Here is a 26370-nt window from a genome sequence, read left to right as displayed (position 1 = left end):
AATTTCCTGTGCAGTAAATAGTGGAATGCTGAATGTGGGAAATTTCAATCCTGTTGTTTCCTTGCCCTCTTCTATGGTTGTAGTTGTCACTTCACCTACAATCTTTGAACTCTCTTCTACAGTCTCTGTTATGTCTATTTGCTTGTCAACAGAAGGGTCCAATGTGGTTACTTCTGTTTCTGGTGTGATAACTTGTACAGTTTCTTCATGAATTGTTAGTGTCATTTTAGTTTCAGGAGAGAGTTCTTCAACTTTACCTTTTTCAACTTCAGTTTTTATTTTAGAGGTGGATAAATCATATTCCAGTAAAGCAGGGATTTGATCTTTTTCAGGACTCAGCACAGTTGTAATTGTTTTCTCTACCTTTGTTACCTTTTTCCTGTGCTTTTTAACTTTGCCCATTGCTTTTACGCTTTTTTCTGTTGGTGACTCTTTATCAACATCAATGAATTCTACAATCATTTCTTTTGTTACAACTTGCAGTTCTTTGTCAATATCAGCCTCATCAGCTTCTGCTTTTTCTTCATGAGCCACTGGCTTTGCTGCCTCACTGTATACTTTCTCCACAGCAACACTTGCTGTCTCAGTTGTTGTTATTTCTGTGAAGGAGGGGATAGTCTTCGTTGGTAGAGGAACAGGCTCAGTAAGTTCTGATGAATCTACAGAAGTCCCTGTTTCTAACTCACTTTTTTCAACTTCTTTGGTTACTGAAATTGTTTTGGAAATAACACTATCATATTGGTCAGATTTGCTTAAGAGTGGAACCTGGATAGAGGTTAATTGTATTTTCCAACTTGGATCTTTTTCTTTTTCCACAGTTTCTTCCTCAAATTCCTGTGTTATCCTATCCACTCTAGTCTCTGTTGTTTCTGCACTTTGCTCTAATTTTGTTATCTCTTCAATTAAATCACGTGCTTCAATTTTAGTGGTGACAACCTCTGAATACAATGTTTTTGTTTTTATCTCACTGTCCATTTTTGCTTTGGAATCACCTTCTGTTTTTACCTCAGATGTACTAAATAATGGTATTTTGGGAAGTTTGAATGTGGGAAGTCCCCATCTGGATGATTCTATTTCTGAATCTGAGGATTTCACTTCACTCTCAGATACTGATACATCTACAGTTGTCTCTGCTGTATCTACACTATCTTCAGGTACTTCCTTAGAAGTATCAGGCTCTTCTGTTTCAAGTTCAGAAGTTGCAATTTCTGTTCTCAATTTCTCACTTGACACAATTTCAGTTTGAGGAGGTGTATCTCTGGACTCATGTACAGAAGACTCTATTTGAATTTCCTGTGCAGTAAATAGTGGAATGCTGAATGTGGGCAATTTCCATCCAGTTGTTTCCTTGCGCTCTTCTATGGTTGTAGTTGTCACTTCACCTACAATCTTTGAACTCTCTTCTACAGTCTCTGTTATGTCTGTTTGCTTGTCAACAGAAGGGTCCAATGTGGTCACTTCTGTTTCTGGTGTGATAACTTGTACAGTTTCTTCATGAATTGTTACTGTCATTTTAGTTTCAGGAGAGAGTTCTTCAACTTCACCTTTTTCAACTTCAGTTTTTATTTCAGAGGTGGATAAATCATATTCCAGTAAAGCAGGGATTTGATCTTTTTCAGGACTCAGCACAGTTGTAATTGTTTTCTCTACTTTTGTTACCTTTTTCCTGTGCTTTTTAACTTTGCCCTTTGCTTTTACGCTTTCTTCTGTTGGTGACTCTTTATCAACATCAATGAATTCTACAATCATTTCTTTTGTTACAACTTGCAGTTCTTTGTCAATATCAGCCTCATCAGCTTCTGCTTTTTCTTCATGAGCCACTGGCTTTGCTGCCTCACTGTATACTTTCTCCACAGCAACACTTGCTGTCTCAGTTGTTGTTATTTCTGTGAAGGAGGGGATAGTCTTCGTTGGTAGAGGAACAGGCTCAGTAAGTTCTGATGAATCTACAGAAGTCCCTGTTTCTAACTCACTTTTTTCAACTTCTTTGGTTACTGAAATTGTTTTTGAAATAACACTATCATATTGGTCAGATTTGCTTAAGAGTGGAACTTGGAAAGAGGTTAATTGTATTTTCCAACTTGGATCTTTTTCTTTTTCCACAGTTTCTTCTTTAGATTCCTGTGTTATCCTCTCCACTCTAGTCTCTGTTATTTCTACACTTTGCTCTAATTTTGTTTTCTGATCAATCAAATCATGTGCTTCAATTTTAGTGGTAACAACCTCTGAATACAGTTTCTTTGTTTTTATCTCACTGTCCATTTTTGGAGATTTTCCTTTGGAATCACCTTCTGTTTCTACCTCAGATGTACTAAATAATGATATTTTGGGAAGTTTGAATGTGGGCAAGCCCCATCCGGATGATTCTCTTTCTGAATCTGAGGATTTCACTTCACTTTCAGATACTAATACATCTACTGTTGTCTCTGCTGTGTCTACACTATCTTCAGGTACTTCCTTAGAAGTATCAGGCTCTTTTATTTCAAGTTCAGAAGTTGCAATTTCTGTTCTCAGTTTCTCACTTGACACAATTTCAGATTGTGGAGGTGTATCTCTGGACTCATGTACAATAGACTCTATTTGAATTTCCTGTGCAGTAAATAGTGGAATGCTGAATGTGGGCAATTTCCATCCTGTTGTTTCCTTGCCCTCTTCTATGGTTGTAGTTGTCACTTCACCTATAATCTTTGAACTCTCTTCTACAGTCTCTGTTAAGTCTATTTGCTTGTCAACAGAAGGGTCCAATGTGGTTACTTCTGTTTCTGGTGTGATAACTTGTACAGTTTCTTCATGAATTGTTAGTGTCATTTTAGTTTCAGGAGAGAGTTCTTCAACTTTACCTTTTTCAACTTCAGTTTTTATTTCAGAGGTGGATAAATCATATTCCAATAAAGCAGGGATTTGATCTTTTTCAGGACTCAGCACAGTTGTAATTGTTTTCTCTACCTTTGTTACCTTTTTCCTGTGCTTTTTAACTTTGCCCATTGCTTTTACGCTTTTTTCTGTTGGTGACTCTTTATCAACATCAATGAATTCTACAATCATTTCTTTTGTTACAACTTGCAGTTCTTTGTCAATATCAGCCTCATCAGCTTCTGCTTTTTCTTCATGAGCCACTGGCTTTTCTGCCTCACTGTATACTTTCTCCACAGCAACACTTGCTGTTTCAGTTGTTGTTATTTCTGTGAAGGAGGGGATAGTCTCTGTTGGTAGAGGAACAGGCTCAGTAGATTCTGATGAATCTACAGAAGTTTCTGTTTCTAACTCACTTTTTTCAACTTCTTTGGTTACTGAAATTGGTTTTGAGATAACACTATCATATTGGTCAGATTTACTTAAGAGTGGAACTTGGATAGAGGTTAATTGTATTTTCCAATTTGGATCTTTTTCTTTTTCCACAGTTTCTTCCTCAAATTCCTGTGTTATCCTATCCACTCTAGTCTCTGTTGTTTCTGCACTTTGCTCTAATTTTGTTATCTCTTCAATTAAATCACGTGCTTCAATTTTAGTGGTGACAACCTCTGAATACAATTTTTTTGTTTTTATCTCACTGTCCATTTTTGCTTTGGAATCACCTTCTGTTTTTACCTCAGATGTACTAAATAATGGTATTTTGGGAAGTTTGAATGTGGGAAGTCCCCATCTGGATGATTCTATTTCTGAATCTGAGGATTTCACTTCACTCTCAGATACTGATACATCTACAGTTGTCTCTGCTGTGTCTACACTATCTTCAGGTACTTCTTTAGAAGTGTCAGGCTCTTTTGTTTCAAGTTCAGAAGTTGCAATTTCTGTTCTCAATTTCTCACTTGACACAATTTTGATTTGTGGAGTTGTATCTTTGGACTCATGTACAGTAGACTCTATTTGAATTTCCTGTGCAGTAAATAGTGGAATGCTGAATGTGGGCAATTTCCATCCGGTTGTTTCCTTGCCCTCTTCTATGGTTGTAGTTGTCACTTCACCTACAATCTTTGAACTCTCTTCTACAGTCTCTGTTATGTCTATATGCTTGTCAACGTAAGTGTCCAATGTGGTTACTTCTGTTTCTGGTGTGATAACTTGTACAGTTTCTTCATGAATTGTTACTGTCATTTCTGTTTTAGGAGAGAGTTCTTCAACTTCACCTTTTTCAACTTTAGTTTTTATTTCAGAGGTGGATAAATCATATTCTAGTAAAGGAGGGGTTTGATCTTTTTCAGGACTCAGCACAGTTGTAATTGTTGTTTCTTCCTTTGTTACCTTTTTTCTGTGCTTTTTAACTTTGCCTTTTGCTTTTATGCTCTCTTCTGTTGGTGACTCTTTATCAACATCAATGAATTCTACAATCATTTCTTTTGTTTCAACTTGCAGTTCTTTGTCAACATCAGCCTCATCAGTTTCTGCTTTTTCTTCATGAATTACTGACTTTTCTGCCTCACTGTATACTTTATCCACAGCAACACTTGCTGTCTCAGTTGTTGTTATTTCTGTGAAGGAGGGAATAGTCTCCGTTGGTAGAGGACCAGGCTCAGTAAGTTCTGATGAATCTACAGAAGTCCCTGTTTCTAACTCACTTTTTTCAACTTCTTTGGTTACTGAAATTGTTTTTGAAATAACACTATCATATTGGTCAGATTTGCTTAAGAGTGGAACTTGGAAAGAGGTTAATTGTATTTTACAACTTGGATCTTTTTCTTTTTCCACAGTTTCTTCTTTAGATTCCTGTGTTATCCTCTCCACTCTAGTCTCTGTTATTTCTACACTTTGCTCTAATTTTGTTTTCTGATCAATCAAATCATGTGCTTCAATTTTAGTGGTAACAACCTCTGAATACAGTTTCTTTGTTTTTATCTCACTGTCCATTTTTGGAGATTTTCCTTTGGAATCACCTTCTGTTTCTACCTCAGATGTACTAAATAATGATATTTTGGGAAGTTTGAATGTGGGCAAGCACCATCCGGATGATTCTCTTTCTGAATCTGAGGATTTCACTTCACTTTCAGATACTGATACATCTACTGTTGTCTCTGCTGTGTCTACACTATCTTCAGGTACTTCTTTAGAAGTATCAGTCTCTTTTGTTTCAAGTTCAGAAGTTGCAATTTCTGTTCTCACTTTCCCGCTTGACACAATTTCAGATTGTGGAGTTGTATCTCTGGACTCATGTACAGTAGACTCTATTTGAATTTCCTGTGCAGTAAATAGTGGAATGCTGAATGTGGGAAATTTCAATCCTGTTGTTTCCTTGCCCTCTTCTATGGTTGTAGTTGTCACTTCACCTACAATCTTTGAACTCTCTTCTACAGTCTCTGTTATGTCTATTTGCTTGTCAACAGAAGGGTCCAATGTGGTTACTTCTGTTTCTGGTGTGATAACTTGTACAGTTTCTTCATGAATTGTTAGTGTCATTTTAGTTTCAGGAGAGAGTTCTTCAACTTTACCTTTTTCAACTTCAGTTTTTATTTCAGAGGTGGATAAATCATATTCCAGTAAAGCAGGGATTTGATCTTTTTCAGGACTCAGCACAGTTGTAATTGTTTTCTCTACCTTTGTTACCTTTTTCCTGTGCTTTTTAACTTTGCCCATTGCTTTTACGCTTTCTTCTGTTGGTGACTCTTTATCAACATCAATGAATTCTACAATCATTTCTTTTGTTACAACTTGCAGTTCTTTGTCAATATCAGCCTCATCAGCTTCTGCTTTTTCTTCATGAGCCACTGGCTTTTCTGCCTCACTGTATACTTTTTTCACAACAACACTTGCTGTTTCAGTTGTTATTTCTGTGAAGGAGGGGATAGTCCCTGTTGGTAGAGGAACAGGCTCAGTAGATTCTGATGAATCTACAGAAGTTTCTGTTTCTAACTCACTTTTTTCAACTTCTTTGGTTACTGAAATTGGTTTTGAGATAACACTATCATATTGTTCAGATTTGCTTAAGAGTGGAACTTGGATAGAGGTTAATTGTATTTTCCAACTTGGATCTTTTTCTTTTTCCACAGTTTCTTCCTCAAATTCCTGTGTTATCCTATCCACTCTAGCCTCTGTTGTTTCTGCACTTTGCTCTAATTTTGTTATCTCTTCAATCAAATCACGTGCTTCAATTTTAGTGGTGACAACCTCTGAATACAATGTTTTTGTTTTTATCTCACTGTCCATGTTTGCTTTGGAATCACCTTCTGTTTTTACCTCAGATGCACTAAATAATGATATTTTGGGAAGTTTGAATGTAGGAAGTCCCCATCTGGATGATTCTATTTCTGAATCTGAGGATTTTACTTCACTCTCAGATACTGATACATCTACAGTTATCTCTGCTGTGTCTACACTATCTTCAGGTACTTCTTTAGAAGTGTCAGGCTCTTTTGTTTCAAGTTCAGAAGTTGCAATTTCTGTTCTCAATTTCTCACTTGACACAATTTCGATTTGTGGAGTTGTATCTTTGGACTCATGTACAGTAGACTCTATTTGAATTTCCTGTGCAGTAAATAGTGGAATGCTGAATGTGGGCAATTTCCATCCGGTTGTTTCCTTGCCCTCTTCTATGGTTGTAGTTGTCACTTCACCTACAATCTTTGAACTCTCTTCTACAGTCTCTGTTATGTCTATTTGTTTGTCAACGGAAGTGTCCAATGTGGTTACTTCTGTTTCTGGTGTGATAACTTGTACAGTTTCTTCATGAATTGTTACTGTCATTTTAGTTTCAGGAGAGAGTTCTTCAACTTCACATTTTTCAACTTCAGTTTTTATTTCAGAGGTGGATAAATCATATTCCAGTAAAGCAGGGATTTGATCTTTTTCAGGACTCAGCACAGTTGTAATTGTTTTCTCTACCTTTGATACCTTTTTCCTGTGCTTTTTAACTTTGCCCTTTGCTTTTACACTTTCTTCTGTTGGTGACTCTTTATCAACATCAATGAATTCTACAATCATTTCTTTTGTTACAACTTGCAGTTCTTTGTCAATATTAGCCTCATCAGCTTCTGCTTTTTCTTCATGAGCCACTGGCTTTGCTGCCTCACTGTATACTTTTTTCACAACACTTGCTGTTTCAGTTGTTGTTATTTCTGTGAAGGAGGGGGTAGTTTTTGTTGGTAGAGGAACAGGCTCAGTAGATTCTGATGAATCTACAGAAGTTTCTGTTTCTAACTCACTTTTTTCAACTTCTTTGGTTACTGAAATTGGTTTTGAGATAACACTATCATATTGTTCAGATTTGCTTAAGAGTGGAACTTGGATAGAGGTTAATTGTATTTTCCAACTTGGATCTTTTTCTTTTTCCACAGTTTCTTCCTCAAATTCCTGTGTTATCCTATCCCCTCTAGTCTCTGTTGTGTCTGCACTTTGCTCTAATTTTGTTATCTCTTCAATCAAATCACGTGCTTCAATTTTAGTGGTGACAACCTCTGAATACAATGTTTTTGTTTTTATCTCACTGTCCATTTTTGCTTTGGAATCACCTTCTGTTTTTACCTCAGATGTACTAAATAATGGTATTTTGGGAAGTTTGAATGTGGGAAGTCCCCATCTGGATGATTCTATTTCTGAATCTGAGGATTTCACTTCACTCTCAGATACTGATACATCTATAGTTGTCTCTGCTGTGTCTACACTATCTTTAGGTACTTCTTTAGAAGTGTCAGGCTCTTTTGTTTCAAGTTCAAAAGTTGCAATTTCTGTTCTCAATTCCTCACTTGACACAATTTTGATTTGTGGAGTTGTATCTTTGGACTCATGTACAGTAGACTCTATTTGAATTTCCTGTGCAGTAAATAGTGGAATGTTGAATGTGGGCAATTTCCATCTGGTTGTTTCCTTATCCTCTTCTATGGTTGTAGTTGTCACTTCACCTACAATCTTTGAACTCTCTTCTACAGTCTCTGTTATGTCTATTTGCTTGTCAACGGAAGTGTCCAATGTGGTTACTTCTGTTTCTGGTGTGATAACTTGTACAGTTTCTTCATGAATTGTTACTATCATTTCTGTTTTAGGAGAGAGTTCTTCAACTTCCCCTTTTTCAACTTCAGTTTTTATTTCAGAGGTGGATAAATCATATTCTAGTAAAGGAGGGGTTTGATCTTTTTCAGGACTCAGCACAGTTGTAATTGTTGTTTCTTCCTTTGTTACCTTTTTTCTGTGCTTTTTAACTTTTCCTTTTGCTTTTATGCTCTCTTCTGTTGGTGACTCTTTATCAACATCAATTAATTCTACAATCATTTCTTTTGTTTCAACTTGCAGTTCTTTGTCAACATCAGCCTCATCAGTTTCTGCTTTTTCTTCATGAGTTACTGGCTTTTCTGCCTCACTATATACTTTCTCCACAGCAACACTTGCTGTCTCAGTTGTTGTTATTTCTGTGAAGGAGGGGATAGTCTTCGTTGGTAGAGGAACAGGCTCAGTAAGTTCTGATGAATCTACAGAAGTCCCTGTTTCTAACTCACTTTTTTCAACTTCTTTGGTTACTGAAATTGTTTTTGAAATAACACTATCATATTGGTCAGATTTGCTTAAGAGTGGAACTTGGAAAGAGGTTAATTGTATTTTCCAACTTGGATCTTTTTCTTTTTCCACAGTTTCTTCTTTAGATTCCTGTGTTATCCTCTCCACTCTAGTCTCTGTTATTTCTACACTTTGCTCTAATTTTGTTTTCTGATCAATCAAATCATGTGCTTCAATTTTAGTGGTAACAACCTCTGAATACAGTTTCTTTGTTTTTATCTCACTGTCCATTTTTGGAGATTTTCCTTTGGAATCACCTTCTGTTTCTACCTCAGATGTACTAAATAATGATATTTTGGGAAGTTTGAATGTGGGCAAGCCCCATCCGGATGATTCTCTTTCTGAATCTGAGGATTTCACTTCACTTTCAGATACTGATACATCTACAGTTGTCTCTGCTGTATCTACACTATCTTCAGGTACTTCCTTAGAAGTATCAGGCTCTTTTGTTTCAAGTTCAGAAGTTGCAATTTCTGTTCTCAGTTTCTCACTTGACACAATTTCAGATTGTGGAGGTGTATCTCTGGACTCATGTACAATAGACTCTATTTGAATTTCCTGTGCAGTAAATAGTGGAATGCTGAATGTGGGCAATTTCCATCCTGTTGTTTCCTTGCCCTCTTCTATGGTTGTAGTTGTCACTTCACCTACAATCTTTGAACTCTCTTCTACAGTCTCTGTTATGTCTATTTGCTTGTCAACAGAAGGGTCCAATGTGGTTACTTCTGTTTCTGGTGTGATAACTTGTACAGTTTCTTCATGAATTGTTACTGTCATTTTAGTTTCAGGAGAGAGTTCTTCAACTTCACCATTTTCAACTTCAGTTTTTATTTCAGAGGTGGATAAATCATATTCCAGTAAAGCAGGGATTTGATCTTTTTCAGGACGTAGCACAGTTGTAATTGTTTTCTCTAGCTTTGTTACCTTTTTCCTGTGCTTTTTAACTTTGCCCTTTGCTTTTACGCTTTCTTCTGTTGGTGAATCTTTATCAACATCAATGAACTCTACAATCATTTCTTTTGTTACAACTTGCAGTTCTTTGTCAATATCAGATTTGCTTAAGAGTGGAACCTGGATAGAGGTTAATTGTATTTTCCAACTTGGATCTTTTTCTTTTTCCACAGTTTCTTCCTCAAATTCCTGTGTTATCCTATCCACTCTAGTCTCTGTTGTGTCTGCTCTTTGCTCTGATTTTGTTATCTCTTCAATTAAATCATGTGCTTCAATTTTAGTGGTGACAACCTCTGAATACAATGTTTTTGTTTCTATTTCACTGTCCATTTTTGCTTTGGAATCACCTTCTGTTTTTACCTCAGATGTACTAAATAATGGTATTTTGGGAAGTTTGAATGTGGGAAGTCCCCATCTGGATGATTCCATTTCTGAATCTATGGATTTCACTTCACTCTCAGATACTGATTCTTTCATTTCAAATTCAGAAGTTGAAATTTCTGTTCTCAGTTTCTCACTTGTCACATTTTCGATTTGTGGAGTTTTATCTCTGGACTCATGTACACTAGATTCTTTTTTAACTTCCTCTACACTACATAGTGGAGTCTGAAATATTGGTAATTGCCTTACAGTTTTACCATTGTCCTCTTCTGTCTCTTTCAGTTTTTTAACATTAATGAATTCTGTTATGCTTTCACTTTTGTCAATTGCAGTAATTACTACTTTTTCATTAGGAACTTCTGCCTTTTTATTTCCTTCATCATTTACCTGGTCTCCTCTAAGTCCTTTTGGCACTACATCTGCTGTTTCTGAAACAGTTGATACAGTAGTAGTCTCTGCAGTTAAATTATTTTCTGACATATTAAGATCAGGCATATCTGTATCTGCCCGTGACTGTTTGGTGAAAGAGTGAGAAAACTCCAACTTAGGAAGCTTCACTTTTGGAAGGTGAATTTTTATTACACCCACCTTGAAATCACTTTTTTTATCTTCAGTATGGGAACTTTCAATCTGTGATTCAATTGGTATGTCTGTTTCTTTATTTGATTGCATACTGCTTGTTGTATTTCTTGCATAGTCTTCTAGCATTGTTTTTTCATTATTTGTTTTTATTCTTACTCCACTTAAGTCATCTGCCCTATCTACTATAGTTAATGCATCTTTTTCTTGACCTGAATGTTGCATAACATTCCTTGCTTCCCTTACATCAAATAAAGCTGGTTCTTTTTCATACTTTTCTATACATGATGTTTTTATGTCAGTGGTAGGTTTTCTATCAAAATCCTCTGCCTCCTGAATCTCCATATAGTTTATTCCAGTGTAAAATGAAATATCTGTAGGTGGTATTCTCATTTTAGACTTTTCTTTTCTGCTAAAGTCAGGCATCTTTATAGGAGGGATTTTAAATTTCCAACCAGTGGAAATATTTTCTTCTATCTCAGTTGAATTGCTTGTTGAGTTCATGTCTAAGTGTGTATTGTCAAGAATAGTATATCCACTTACATCTAAGGGTAATGTGGAAGATTTCTGATTTTCCTGACCAAAAATTGGTTCGATACTATCATTTTGGTCAATGGCTTTAAACTCAAGTTTTTGAAATTGATAGCAGGGGAATTCAATATTCTGCTCTATTCCAGGAAGATTTGTTGAAATTATTTCAATATCAGAATATTCTTTTGTAATGATTCCATCAGTAATTGCTATCCTAGATACATCTTCCAAATCTTCAGACTCATCTTCAGGAGGCTTCAAAATTCGAGTACTTTGTTCCATGTTTTCTTTTTTCTTGCTGGGGGTTCCTATAAATTCAATTTTGGGCATTTTGATTTTGCCAAGGTAGCCCCTACCTCTTGCTGGTTCAGACAGTATTATTTTAGTCTTATTGGTACCTTCTCCCTCATCCATGGAATCACCAACAATTACACAATCAGATTGTGTAGTTGCAGAACTATCACTATCTTCCTTTATGGTATTTATTTCATTTTCATAGCTTTCTGATTGGGAAACTTTTATAGATTTCTTACGAGATTTTTTAGATTTATTTTTAGTATGTTTTACTTCCATATTAACAGTCTCTCCGTCAAGGTGTTGACCCTCATGTTTTATTTCAGCAACTGCTTCTGATAGTTTAGATTTCATGTCTGTGGCTTTGGAAATCGTTTGTGTTTTTTTGCCATCAACTACCCCACGGTCGAATGTTGAAAGTGATACATGTGGCAAATTAAAGGAACTTTTCTGCTGATCTACTACTGGGTCTTCTTGACCCCTTGCAACTATAATATTTTTCTTTTTTTTCCCTTTAAATACTATTAAATCTTGATTTCCAGTCATGACCTCAATGTCTTTGTCATCATCAGGCTGCTGAAGCACAGTTTGCAGGATTTCTTTGTCTGTTTCATCACGACTTGGCTTACCTCTAACATTAAATGACGGGAGTTTGAAAGATGGCAGTTTGAATGGACTTCCATGCTTTTCTATATCACTCTCTTCTGAAGTTAACTCTGTTTTTCTTTCAGCCAACTTTTCATCTACTTCTAAAATGTTCTGTTTGACTCTTGTATCTTCTGCATATCCATCAGGTTCATCTGAACTTTGATCACTTGTTGAAATATCTTTTACCTTTCTGTCAGACAGGCCCAATGCAGGAATTTTTATTGATGGCATCTGAATTTTCCATCTCTTTATATCTTTTTCTCCTTTGTCTTCATATCTTAAAGTTTCTATAGATATCTTTGAAATGTCTTTCTCATGAACACTTTCTGGCATGTCTGAAAATATTAGAGTTCCAGTTTCTTCAGATCTTTCATCATCTAGCTTTGCCAAACCTAGTTTTGGCATATGTAAATGAGGAAATACTATCTTATATGTATCCTCTTTGACACTTGTTGTTTCAGGTACAATAGCATCTGGGACATCACGCTGGTCTGAATCTAAGCTGATTAAATCATCTAGTCTTTCACCCTCTTGATATTTTTCATCATTTTTATTAAAGTCATGATCTTGTGAATATTGCACATTGGTGGACACTGTATAGTGTCCCTTGTATCCCTTAAATTTTGGAAGTGATATGCCAACTTTTGGTAATTTATGTTTTGTTTTACTGTCTATATTTGGTTTGTCTGCACTATTTAATTCAGCAATGTCTATGTCTCTGATATCTACATTTTTTATATCAAAATCTTCTCTCATGTGCAGATTTTCTTTTACAACCACCTTACCATCTGTGCTATCACTTACTTTTTTTGTAAGTGATCCAAAGGATGGCAGTTTAAATTTGGGCATTCTTTGCACATTTTCTCTGTTTTCACCTTCAACATTTACAGATTTTATCCTATAATCCATTGACAGGCGCATTTTGTCTTTATCATGCCCATCTGTTTCAGCAATCTCCTCCAAATATGAAATCTGCTCTGATGGTATAAAGTCTGTGGTTGCTTGACCTATGTCTGGTTTTGCAAAGGCACTTACTGGAACACTCGGAAGTTTAATTTCAACATCAAATGGTTTGAAACGATTATGTTTTAAGTCTAATGTTGCTATCTCATCAGATATGGGAATACTTTGTGTTCTTTTTTGTACAGAAACATCATCCATTTTAGATATATTTTCTACTGTCTGTAGGTTTATTTCTGGGACATTTACCTGTGAATGTGATATTGTGTTTTCATGTGTTAACAACAAGTTAGAACTTTTTTCTGGACCAATATGTTTAGCTACTGGAATTAAATTTTCATCTACATTTACTTTTCCCTCGACCTTTGGAACTGACCCTGTTGATGGATCTATATTTGCATAGTTTTCTGAAGATATTGGAGCATCAAATTCTACTAAAGAATCAATAATTTGTATGCTTGTTAAATCAGTTCTGATAGCATCAGTGATTACATTAAACTGATCAACACTTTCAGATCTGATTGACTTTCTGTGTAGTCTCGGCAGCTTGGGCATTTTTATAATAGGCATTTGTAATTTCCATCCAGACACCACTGGCTGTTGCTCTGGAGGCTTCTCGTCAACTGAAGACTCTATGATAAAATTATCACTTACTTTTTCAGATTCAGCAACCCTGACCTCTGTTGTATTGGCATCCATGTAATGTTCAGTGCCAACCAGCATGGTGGTACAGGAATCTTCAATGCTCACTGCTTGTTTTCCAAGAGGCAGGTTTTCCAACCTTGTTTTCTTTGTTTTTTTCTTTCTCTGTTTAAACCCCGATGTTTTCTCCTTGGTGGGACTTGAAGTATCATCAGAAATACTATGTTGACCTTGACTCGTGTTTTCTAAGTGTTCTGGAAATTGTTCAATCTTTAATTCTTTTGTGGTCAATTGAGTTGTTGATATTTCAGTTGTAGATGTCGCCATGAGGTTTTGCACTGCTGTTTTCTTCTCTCTCATTTGTACTGGTGATACCTTGCATGGTGATGGCAGATTTTTACCTTTTACAATTATCATTTCAACTTCAGAAAATATGTCTTTCCTCTCCTTTTCAGCAGTCTTCCCTTCCTCTCTACTAGAAGGCAAGATTGTGGACTGCAGTGACAAGCCTTTCTTCATCTGTGCTTTTGTGATGCCATGATGGTCTATATGGACACTTCTACTGCTGTCTAAGCTTCTCTTTTCTTTTGCTCTTCGGTTCTTAATGTTTGTCACATCTGTGATCTGCTTTTCAATTATTGGTCTCCGACTGTGGATATCCATACCATGGATCTCCTGCTGATATTGCCTTTCCTTTTCCTGTGCTATAAAGATTTCATCATCTTCGAAGGTAGCATCTGTCACTTTTGAATACACATCTGTAGTTTCATCCTCATTAGTTTCTGATGTGCTACGAGACCGCCTGTGACCTAGAAACCTGGTATTTGTAATTGACTGAAATTTTGGCCAGGACAATCTGTCTTTCTTTGATCGTTTCTTCTTATGCTCTCTCTTTTTAACAGTTTGATCGTTTTCTGTTTTTACCGAAGCTGTAATAGTGTCATCTTCATCCTGTTAGGGGAAAACAATGTATTCATATCTGACATCTTTTTATGAAATATTTTGACAATGAAGAAGACGACAAACATATTAGTTTATGTACTGCAGTAACTTAATAAAGCCTACAGATGTCACTGTAGCTTCTTAGGTTTAGAATACAGAATCAGAGAGCCATTCAAATGCAGTCACCTAGTTGACAGGGGTGTAATATGGTATGCCAGCGGCCGGGCTCCCGGCGACCAGCATACCGGCGCCGGGAGCCCGACTGCCGGCATACCGACAGCGTGGCGAGCGCAAATGAGCCCCTTGCAGGCTCGCTGCGCTCGCCACGCTATTTTATTCTCCCTCCAGGGGGGTCGTGGATCCCCACGAGGGAGAAAAAGTGTTGGTATGTCGGCTGTCGGGATGCCGGCGCCGGTATACTCTGCATCGGGATCCCGACAGTTGGCATACTGAAGACCACCAGTTGACAGTGACTACATTGACATATATAGTGATGTCAACATGATTAAGAATATCAACATTATAAATCTGGCAGGTGCACAACAAAGAAGCATGAATTGTTGCATACAGGCGAATATACTGTATGTATTTATTTCCATACACGCAATGATATATGGAAGATATGTGCTCAACTCTGCATAAGGCTAAGGCCCAGATTTAGCAAGCCTTGGAGAGTGATAAATTGCACTGTGATAATGTGCCAGCCAATCAGCTCCTAGCTGTCATTTTTAAAACACAGCCTGTAATATAGCAGTTAAAAGCTGATTGGTTGAAATTTTATAACCTCTCCAAGGTTTGATAAATCTGGGCCAAAATATGTAATTATGCATATCGCGATCAAATTAAAAGTAAAAAAATTACATAAAATAATTCATCCTTCTGCACTGAACAGTTCCCTCCTCTTGATTTCATATCGAAAATATATTTTACCTGTAACTGTTTATCTTTCTTGATTTGCACAATAGATTGCATTTTCTCTCTGTCTTCTTTACCAAGTTTACGTTTCAATTGGAACTGTACTTTGTAAGGCTCAGAATGCTCCAAAATCTTTAATGCATCTTCATATGTGATGTTATCAAAATAGATTGTCGCACTTAATATTTGATCGCCTGCAAGTCAATAATTTTCAGCGCATTAGTTTTTGCATAGTGTATGCTAGAAAATATTTACACCCATCCTCTCCCTTTTCTACCTTGTCCATCCTTCATACAGTATTCAGTTTCATACTCCTAGACACTGGATCTTCTGCACTACTCTATAGATCAGGTTATATTCATTGTCTATGTCTCCACATGGCTGCATCGTATATCCAAAAATTTAAAGGGACTGACCTTTCATGCATTTGGTATTGATACTCTGCGTTTAGAAGCTAGGACTCTTGCCAGCCTCATCTCCTTTTGCTCTCTTAAGCATTTGGCTATCTCTTTAAGGGATATCTGTTTGGGTGCAGGGGATATCTGCTTGGTTGGAAGTGATAGCTGCTTAGATGGAAGGGATTTTTGCATGGTTAGAAGGTATAGCTGCTTAGTTGGAAGGGATAGCTACTTGGTTGTAAGGGACAGCTGCTTGGTTGGAAAGGATAGTTGCATGATTGGAAGGGATTGCTGCTTGGCTGGAAGGGATTGCTGCTTGGTTGGTATAGCTGCTTGGTTGGTATAGCTGCTTGGTTGGAATGGATAGCTGCATGACTGGAAGAGATTGCTGTTTGGTTGGAAGAGATAGCTGCTTGGATGGAAGGGATAGCTGCTTGGTTTTGATCTTTTGATCTATAACAGAGTTTTACAGCTTCATATTTTATATTTACCACTCTACTAGACAAATGCTTGACCGTCCACATCTTGGCTGCCCATTACTTTTAGTAGACTACCCCCACCCTTTCCCCACAACATTCCCACATCTTCATCTGCATATTTCTTGTATGTATACTTTCCATTTGTTCCTTACTAGAGTTTGATCTTCCATGCCATGTGGTGAAGCTAAGTACTCTCTCCTCCCTCTGTTTACTAGTGGGATTACCTCTATTAATAATAGTCAGTTGTTTTCTAGTTGCATGAATGCTTAAATGCTGTAGCTGTCACACATTTATATGGGATGTAGTTATGTGGCTGACGGTCAGGAGACCACTGGTCACACCTACCCCTACATCCCACCCCCTGAGAATCCCAACAGTCGGCATACTGACTAGTAGGGACTATTCCCACTCGCGGGTGTCCACAACACCCGTAGAGTGGGAATAGAACCTGTGGCCACCGAGCCTGCAGTGTGGTGAGCACAGCAAGCATTCCGCTGCCGGGATTCCGGTGGAAGTATGCTGACCACCAATCTCCTGACCGCCGGTCACACATACCCAACCCATTTATATCTATAATGCTGTCAACATGGGACTACATTGTTATACCTCTTAACTAATGTACTTGTTCATACCATGCATATTACTTATATTTAAGTTCTGAAAACCAATAAATAAATGTTATAATTCTTCTTCAAAAGTGAAGCAATGTTACCTTCTTTGATGCAGAAAATATTTGAATGTGGAGATTCTTTTAAAACCTGCAAAACAGTGATTCCCTTTTCCCCTCCGCCAGCTATTGCAAACCCTTTATCACAGACGTCCACCTCGGTGCTTAATGTCACCTCCATAGTTTCCTGAAAAATAAATATATTGATTGTACTTATTTGCTCTAATGTGTATCATTTGTATGTATTATGCATAACACTGAGCCTCAACCCATAGAGGGAATAAAATAATAGAAGAGACTCTACAATGTTCTACCATGTCTGTCTTCTGATGTCATAAGAATGGACATATCCACTTGGTTCAAAGAAGGTTCCTCACATTTTCCTCTTTGAAGAAGTATAAGACTTGTATGAGAAACAATCAGGGGATATTTACCAAGCCTTGGAGAGATAAAGTGAAGAACTTACCCAAAGCATCCTATAGTCTATAAAATGACATTATCTCTATCTACAAGGCTTGTTATAAATGTGTCCTCAAACATCTTGCCTCAATATGCCATGCAGCAGGAGACGCCTAGCATGACTGAGCTGACAGGCCTTGTCCAAATCCTTTAGCGCCAGATGATTTTGCCGAATATGTGTCTTGCATCGCTTTGCAAATAGGACGCACACACAAACTCTGCTGATTAAAATTATATTTGGCATACCTATATTCTCTGGGCATCTGCAGCTGTATCTGCATATGAAATGGTAAGTTGCGTACCACTTTGTATGAAGGTACAGCCATGGTCGCACATAGAATATATAATTTTAATCAGCATAAGCTGCTTGTGCGTCCTATTCACATCGTTTTGAGAATAAGATGCATTTTAATGGAAAAAATTGCACGTAAAGATGCTTGGCGCTACCGAGTCATGCCACAGCATGGCGAGACTTGAAGGGCTGTTTAACGTGCAGGAAGGCTTAATGTAAGTGGACACATCTGTATATCTCCCTTATACACAGCATAAACTGTACATATGAGAATGTGAAAAAAATATTATTTTGTGGTGTGCTGTTTGCTTAATAAAACCTAACATAAAAAACCTGAAGTACACTAAGTGAATGTCATAAAAGTGGGACTGCTTTGCACTGATCTTTTTTTTGTAGACTACTTGTAAACTTGCATAGCACAATACAGTAAAGACGCATTGAGGAGTTACAGTATGTATTGCAATCATAAGGAAAAGAAAGGTAAGGAGGTTGGGAGTGCTGACATTTCAGAAATGGGCTGGAAGGGATTACTTAGGTCCCCATGGAAGTGCTTTCCTTTATCCAAATAATGACATACAGTAATTATACTTACATCTGATTACATCATTTTTGTAAACTACTTGTAAACTTGTACAGCACAATAAAGACACATTAAGGAGGTACAGTAAGTATTGCAATCACAAGGAAAAGAAAGGTAAGGAGGCTGGGAGTCTGGAATTTCAGCACTGGCCTAGAAGGGATGATTCAGGTTCCCATGGAAGTGCCTTCCTTTATACAACAAATGACACAATTATACTTACATCTGAGTCCATCATTTTTGTAAAAGGATGTGAGGTCCGTATAAAGGATGTCTTTCTTATTCTGTTTGAATACTCAGAGTCTGCATATAGGGAACTGCCCTGTACAAATACATACCACATATGAAATAAGAATTAAGATATTATTGCTTTCTTCCTTTATAATAATAATCTAACAAATCCCCTCCCCATTTCACTGGTTGTTGTTTAATAAATTATACAGTGTCTCTATCTTCCCATCCTCAGAGATTTCTACATCATTAGAATTTCTCAACAATGGTCAATAAATATCCACAATGCACTGATACAATTAGGTGCAATCCTATTTTGGACGATAAAAACAGTTTGACCGATGGTCATTATCACGTTATCCAATTATAGGCCATTTTTATCATCCAAAAAAGGACCCGTGATTGTGCAATAATACATGGGATCCAGGCAGGGCTGGTGCCAGGGTGTTTGGTGCTCCCCTGCAAACTATAAATTTGCGCCCTCCCTCCCATACTTTACGAAGGGATAGCATCTGCAAAAAAGAGGTATGGTCTCACAAGAAAAGGGAATTCCCACAGTAGTAGTGCCCCTTGCACACAATGCCCACAGAAGAAGCGCCCCTGACACACAATGCCCACAGTAGTATCGCCCCTTATGTACAATGCCCACAGTAGCAGTGTCTCTTATACATAATGCTCATTCAGCAGTAGTGCTGCTTATACATATAATGCCCACAGTAGTAGCACCACTTACACATAATGCCCACAGTAGTAGTGTAGCTTATACACATAATGCCCAGAGTAGTAGTGCTGCTTATACATACAATGCCCACAGTAGCAGCACCACTTACACATAATGTCCACAGTAGTAGCACCCCTTACACATAATGCCCACAGTAGTAGCTCCCCTTACACATAATACCCACAGTAGTAGTGCTGCTTATACATATAATGCCCACAGTAGTAGTGTTGCTTATACACATAATACTCACAGTAGTGGATAATGTCCACATAATGCCCATAGTAGTAGTGCTGCTTAGACACATAATACCCACAGTAGTAGCACCCCTTATACATAATGCCCACAGTATTAGTGCCACTTATACACATAATGCTCACAGTAGTAATGCCCCATATACACATAATGCTCACAGTAATGCCCCTAACACATTAAGCCACCCAGGGGGCAGATCCAGAAGAAAATGAGTGGGAGGCAACATGATAAGGAAAGGGGGAGGTCAGTGATACTAGGTAGCAGAAAAGGAGCATGGTCTCACTTCAAAAGGAGTGGCAGAGGACATACACAGGGTGACATAAACAGGGTGACAGTGGCGCATTTACATGGGGTGACAGTGGAGCATATATGTGTGGTGACAGAGAGACATATACAGGTTAACAGTAGGTCATGCACTCATTATGACAATGAACATATACACAGGACAGTAGGACATGCCCCTGTGCCCCCCCTTAATCCGGTTTTCCCAGCCCTCATTACTTTTCCCCTCACCCCATTAGCCACTGACCTGGCAAGCCACTGCTGTTTTAACTAGCAGCGCATGGTCCTATCCTGTGTATGCTTGGCTGGATGGGGATCCCTGCTGTTAGAAGCAGCAGTGCTGCACATCAGGGCTCCAGGAAGCTGCTGGGTCCTAGTGTCTGGCTCCTCTCCGACCAGACTGCTAAAACTGGGGACTGAGGTGTGGAGCCGCACTTCAGGGCTCGCACTGGATCCTAGTTCTTGGTGGCTGCCTGGTTCCCCTCCGGCCAGGCTGCAGATACTGAGGACTGGACAGTGGAGCCGTTCTTCATGGCTCACGCTGGGTCCTAGTGTCTGGTGGTTGTCTGGCTCCCCTCCGTCTGGGCTTTGGAGACTGAAGAGTGGAGCCTGCCTGCTTTGCATACCATTGCTGAGCGGGTAGTACGGGCTCTGGATCCGGGATAAATTTCCAATCCCATGTGTTATCGTGGCTCCAATGACTGCTTATTGCAGATTATGTTTCAGGTGCCTGAGGCACCCAAAGAATAATCACCAATAAGTTCTGTATATTCGGGTTAGTTAGATAGCCCTGGCCGAATCCATTAGCTAATTGGATACCAGCCTATACAGTACAGTATGTTGAGGATTTTCCTTTGAGCAAAAGTCACAGGTAATGAGTTGTAGGAGATCTTGAGGACAGGAGATAAGAAACTCAGCTAAATCTATTTTGTAATAATCGCAGCATAGTATTTAAAAAAATCTATAAATTGATACAATTTGTCTGCAGTTTCTTGCATATTTGTTATTTTTATTTGTGTTTTCTTACCTCTGGATCAGTGTAGTATTCATTTACAGCATATTCATAAACTGGTGATGATCCCTGAGGCCGTGGTCTAACATTTTCTATCTCTATGTCAATGGTCTGTAAGAAACAAAAATTAGGTTTATAGATGACAAATAAGATTACAAAATCTGTATTATAGTTTCTCATAAATTTCTTTAGGTGGAAGCGTTTCATAAGGTGTGGGCAACATGGTTACATAGTGATTATGAAACTATTTACACGGACCTTCAATAATGCAATACATGACAATGTAAATAGCGTCTATCTTTCTTATATTTGCTGCTTTGTTACATTTTAAATGGATCATCAAGATTAATCTGCCTCTGTTGCTGTTTCACATCATATCACCCGTTCATAGATATCAAACCTCATCTCAAAATATTCTCTTTCTCACCATAGCAGACTTACGTATTACCGGCAGCTCACCACTTTTCTGGTATCCACATCTCACTTCCCACCTACAAGACTTCTACCTAAGCAGCTACCCACTTATGGCACACCCTACTACTCCTGATTAGAGTTTTTCATAGCCTTCACCAAAATGAATGCCCCTCACTCATACTCCCACCTCTAATACCCACACTAATACGAATTCACACCTACCCTACTCCCACCTATACTACCCAGACTAACACACTCTGATACCTACTCTACCCCCATACTCTGATACCTACTCTACCAACACTAATACATGCTGACACCTACACTACTCCCATCTATACTACCTGCAGTAATGTACCCTCACACCTACCCTACTCCCACCTCTACTACCCACACTATTACACCCTCACACCTACCCTACTCCCACCTTTACTACCCACACTATTACACCCTCAAACCTACCCTACTCTCACCTCTACTACCCACACGGTTACACCCTCACACCTACCCTACTCCCACCTAAACTACCCACACTATTATACCCTCACACCTACCCTACTCCCACCTCTGCTATCTACACTATTACACCCTCACACCTACCCTACTCCCAGCTATACTACCCACACTAATATACACTCACACCTACCCTTCTCCCACCCATAATACCCACACTAACACACTCTGATACCTACTGTACCCCCACGTATGCTACCAACACTAATACATGCTGACACCTACACTACTCCCATCTATACTACCCGCAGTAATGTACCCTCACACCCACACTTACACTAATGCACCCTCTCACCTATCCTACTCTTACTTATACCACCCACACTAATGCTCCCTCACTCCTAACCTACTCTAACCTATACTACCTACACTTATGCCCCCTCACAACTACCCTACTTCCACCTATACAACCCACACTAATGCACTCTCACACCTACCCTACTTCCACCTATACAACCCACACTAATTCACCTTTATACCTAGCCCACTCCAACCTACTGTATGCTACCTACACTAATCCCCCCTCACACCTACCCTACTCCCACCTATACTATCCACACTAATTCACCTTTATACCTAGCCCACTCCAACCTACTGTATGCTACCTACACTAATGCCCCCTCACACCTACCCTACTCCCACCTATACTATCCACACTAATTCACCTTTATACCTAGCCCACTCCAACCTACTGTATGCTACCTACACTAATGCCCCCTCACACCTACCCTACTCCCACCTATACTATCCACACTAAAACATTCCCACCTATCCTATACCCATGTAAACTAACCAAACTAATGCACCTGCACACCTACCCTACTCCAACCTATACTACAGTGGCGTATTTTTAATGGGTGCAGTGTGTGCGGTGCACATGGGCCCCCGGGGTTCAGGGGGGCCCACAGTGCCCATTCTGCACCCGTTTTTACCAATAATTACCCTCTGGAGTCCAGAGTCAGCAGCATCGCTGCAGGAATCACCAGGAAAATGGTGCAATGGCCATTTTCCTGGCATGTGTTTGCTCATGCGCAGTAAGAAAATGTGCATTCGACTCTGAGACAGCGCAAGGGTCTCCTAGTGCCCAGAGTCTACAGCGCTGCTGGCAAGAGAGGAGGGGGTCCAGACGCATCCTGCGCACGAGCCTTCTCCTCTATTGATTCGCCCCTGCTATACTACCTGCCAGAGATTTGCTAAACATCTTGTGTTTTGGTTCTAATTTCATTGTTGTGTTTTGGTTTCAGTTTTCCAAAACTACTTTCAAGTGTTTTGGTTTGTAATTCAGATTTAAAATCCGAATCTTGAGTTTTGAATTCCTTGAAAATGGATAAATACAGCTGAAATCATGTAATTTTTACAATCCAAAACATGAAATTGACATGTAAAATTGAAATTTCAAACCACGGGAAGATCTGAACAAAGACTCGGTTTGGTTCAGAGCCGCAAAATTTGAGTGGGTTCAGATTTCTAAAGAACCGAAATGCACATCTCTACTACACTAGTAAAGCCTCTCACAACTTTCCCAATCTCCTCTCTGACCCATACTCATGCCAAAATCTTGCTTAATATTATTTTATTTCATGAAATGATCAGGTATAAAATAAACATTTGAGGTTATTTCCCAGAATTACTAGTTTAGAAAATATTACAACAAAAAATGTTTTCTGATATTAGCACACATTTAAAGATACTATGGTTTTATTCTATTTTACTAATGGGAAGAAATCAGTAATGCTGAATTATGCTCAGATTAAGTTCATTTTCAAGATCTCTTATATATTAGGTCGAGAAGAAGACTTTACTGGCTGTCGGGATCCTGGCGTTCAGGAGACCGATGCCGGAATTCCGACACCCGCCGAAAAAACAGACAGCCAGAATCCCGACACCAGACCTGTGGGAATAGAACCTGTGGCAGTCAGGATGCCACTGTCGGGATAGCGACAGATAGTGACAGCGGCATCCCGCCTGCCGGGATATCATATGTATCCCATATATAGCATCCTAATTTAACAGAATATATGTAATTCATATAGATCCCTATCCCATTGGAGCTAGAGTTAAATTTCCTAACAACTGGATCGATCGATAGATAGATAGATAGATAGATAGATAGATAGATAGATAGATAGATAGATAGATAGATAGATATACACACTAGTGGGTTTTGTTTTTTTTAGAATTCTGTTAACCTGTCAGTATGTTAGAGGAAAAAGGAGCTCCCAGAGCAAAGATCTGGAAAACATACAAACTCCACTCTGATGGGACATGTTCAGGAATGAAACTCTTGATCTTCAGTGCTGTAGTAATGCTAACGACTACACATACCTCCCAACTTTCTAAAGTTTGGGAGGTGGGACACACACACGTGCCTTCCAAAATTAGGGGGCGTGGTCTCATGGGAAGTGCAGTGATCACGGACCACCCCGTTATGCCACTGTAGGTGCATGACCAGTGCTCTGTGAGCTGCTGGCCATGCCCCCTGTCCCTCTCTCTGGGTGAATAGGCTAATCACCGCTGCTCTGCTAAGCTGAGCAGTAGGTGAGAGGGAGTCTCCCAACTGCCCCCCCCTTCCCCCCACCGCGGGACACTGTGACCTGCAGGTGGGACAGCGGGCCAGTCCCAGAAAAGCGGGACTGTCCTGCCAAAATCGGGACAGTTGGGAGGTATGACTACGCCACCGTGAAGCCCACTTCCTGTGTTGTAGTATCTTTGGTAAAAATTTGGCAAAGCTACATACCGTGTCATCTTCTTCCTGATCGTCATCTGGTTCTTCTGCCTTCAGGGGCCTGTTGGAATCTAGGAATAAAAATGAATATATATAAATTAGGTTCTATATAAATAATATCCAAGTCATAACTGTGATCAATCAAATGCATTACATAGTGCAGGTTAGGCCTGATAATTTGTGGGTCTTCTAGTTCCTTAACAGTAGATCAGCCACAGGTTGTCCATCTCTGCTTTAAAGTACAATTCCAAATAAACTGCAATTTTGAAGATAGGGAAAAAAAACATATTTTTTTATGTGCTATAACGAACACATTAAGGAAAACACAGAAAATGTAACATAAGAACCAATTCAGGGCCTAATTCAGCATGGATCGCTATTCAGAGAAATTGCAAATTAGGGGTCTATCTAAAGCTAGCCATACACCAGGACGATATATTTCCAACCAGCCAACTAGTTGGCTGGTTGGAAAGATAATCTGGCAGTGTGTGGGAGCAAACGATTATCAGCCGTTTGCTCCCACACGCTAAAAAACGGTCAGAAACGGTCTGACCAACTAGTTGGGAAAATCAAACCTGTTTGATTTTCCCAACCAATCGTTCAGGTGTAGGGGAAAACTTCCCCCCAACTGAACGATAAGTAGGCGGACACTGGCTGCTAGTGTCCGCCTACTTTTGTCTCGTGCTGCAGGTGACCCTCTGTGCTCCATACCCCTCCGGCCACCTCACCGCCCCAGCCGCAGTGACCCGCCACTGCCCAGCCGCCAGTCCCACCGCAAATTAACCCCCCTCCGCCCACCAGTCCCTTTCCTCCGCCGGCCGCCCCATCCATCCCGCAAGCCTCCCTCAGCCCTGCTCAGCCCGCCCAGCAGTAATCCCCCCCCCCCCCCCCCGGCCGCCAGCCTCCCTTCGCACCGGCTCCCGCACCGCAAATTTACACCCCGCCCACCAGCCTCCCTCCGCCTGCACCGGCTGCCACACCGGTAATTCACCGCCCGCCAGCCACCCTCCCACCCCCGCACCGCTAATCAGCCGCACCCCCCCCACACCCCGCACCGCTAATTCGCCGCACCCCCCCGCACCGCTAATTCGCCGCACCCCCCCCCCCCCGCACCCGCACCGCTAATTCGCCGCACCCCCCCCGCACCGCTAATCAGCCGCACACACCCCCCGCACCGCTACGGTAGCACATCACTGCTGCCGGGCTGCCGCTGTCACAGGACACCCAGCAGTGGCACCCCTTCCGCGATACCCCACGATCGCGGCACCCCCCGCACCCCACCCGTGATTGCTGCACCCACGCACGCCACCCCCGATCACTGGCACCCCACCTGCGGTTGCGGCACCCCCGCACCCCACCCGCGATCGCGACACCCCCCGCAGCTTACCCGCAATCGCGGCACCCCCGCAACTTACCCGCAATCATGGCACCCCCTGCAGTTTACCCACAATCGCGGCACCCCCCGCAACTTACCCGCAATCGCGGCACCCCCCCCCCCCGCGATCGCGGCACCCCCCGCATATCACCCACGATCGCGGCACCCCCGCATATCACCCGCGATCTCGGCACCCCCCGCATATCATCCACGATCGCGGCACCCCCCGCATATCACCAGCGATCGCGGGACCTCTGCTCCCCTCCTGCAGTCACTGCCCCCCAAGATCGTGGCACCCCTTCCCCCTCACCACCACCAGGGCCAGCTCCAGCCCGCACCGGCACCCCCCGCATATCATCCACGATCGCGGCACCCCCCGCATATCACCAGCGATCGCGGGACCTCTGCTCCCCTCCTGCAGTCACTGCCCCCAAGATCGCGGCACCCCTTCCCCCTCACCACCACGAGGGCCAGCTCCAGCCCGCACCGGCTCCCGCACCGCTAATTCACCCCCCCCCCCCCCCCGCGCGGCCCCCCTCCGCCAGCCTTCTGTCACTTCAGACGCGCACGGAGACAATCAGGTGAGTGCCACGGAGTGGCGCTTCCTGATTGGCTGAAGAGACACTTCTGTGACAGCTGTGACCGGGGTGTC

At 40.5% G+C, this 26370-nt stretch overlaps 1 protein-coding gene across 1 annotated transcript in view; it reads right to left on the bottom strand.

Moving 5' to 3' along the window:
• Positions 1 to 26370, bottom strand: part of LOC134980546 (protein AHNAK2-like) — a 230390-nt gene that overhangs the window by 42938 nt on the left and 161082 nt on the right. Inside the window, exons 2-7 of the mRNA XM_063947402.1 lie at positions 24356 to 24414; positions 20707 to 20802; positions 18417 to 18515; positions 16911 to 17052; positions 15337 to 15515; positions 13477 to 14415 (exon numbers count right to left, since the gene is read on the bottom strand). Of these exons, the coding sequence (XP_063803472.1) occupies positions 13477 to 14415; positions 15337 to 15515; positions 16911 to 17052; positions 18417 to 18515; positions 20707 to 20802; positions 24356 to 24414 (1514 nt within the window). The remainder of the gene's footprint in view (positions 1 to 13476; positions 14416 to 15336; positions 15516 to 16910; positions 17053 to 18416; positions 18516 to 20706; positions 20803 to 24355; positions 24415 to 26370) is intronic.

The sequence above is a fragment of the Pseudophryne corroboree genome, chromosome 12 (assembly GCF_028390025.1).
Source record: "Pseudophryne corroboree isolate aPseCor3 chromosome 12, aPseCor3.hap2, whole genome shotgun sequence".
Classification (NCBI taxonomy): Eukaryota; Metazoa; Chordata; class Amphibia; order Anura; family Myobatrachidae; genus Pseudophryne; species Pseudophryne corroboree.
The sequence above is the reverse complement of the archived record's forward strand: the minus strand, read 5'-3'. Positions and strand labels throughout refer to the sequence as shown.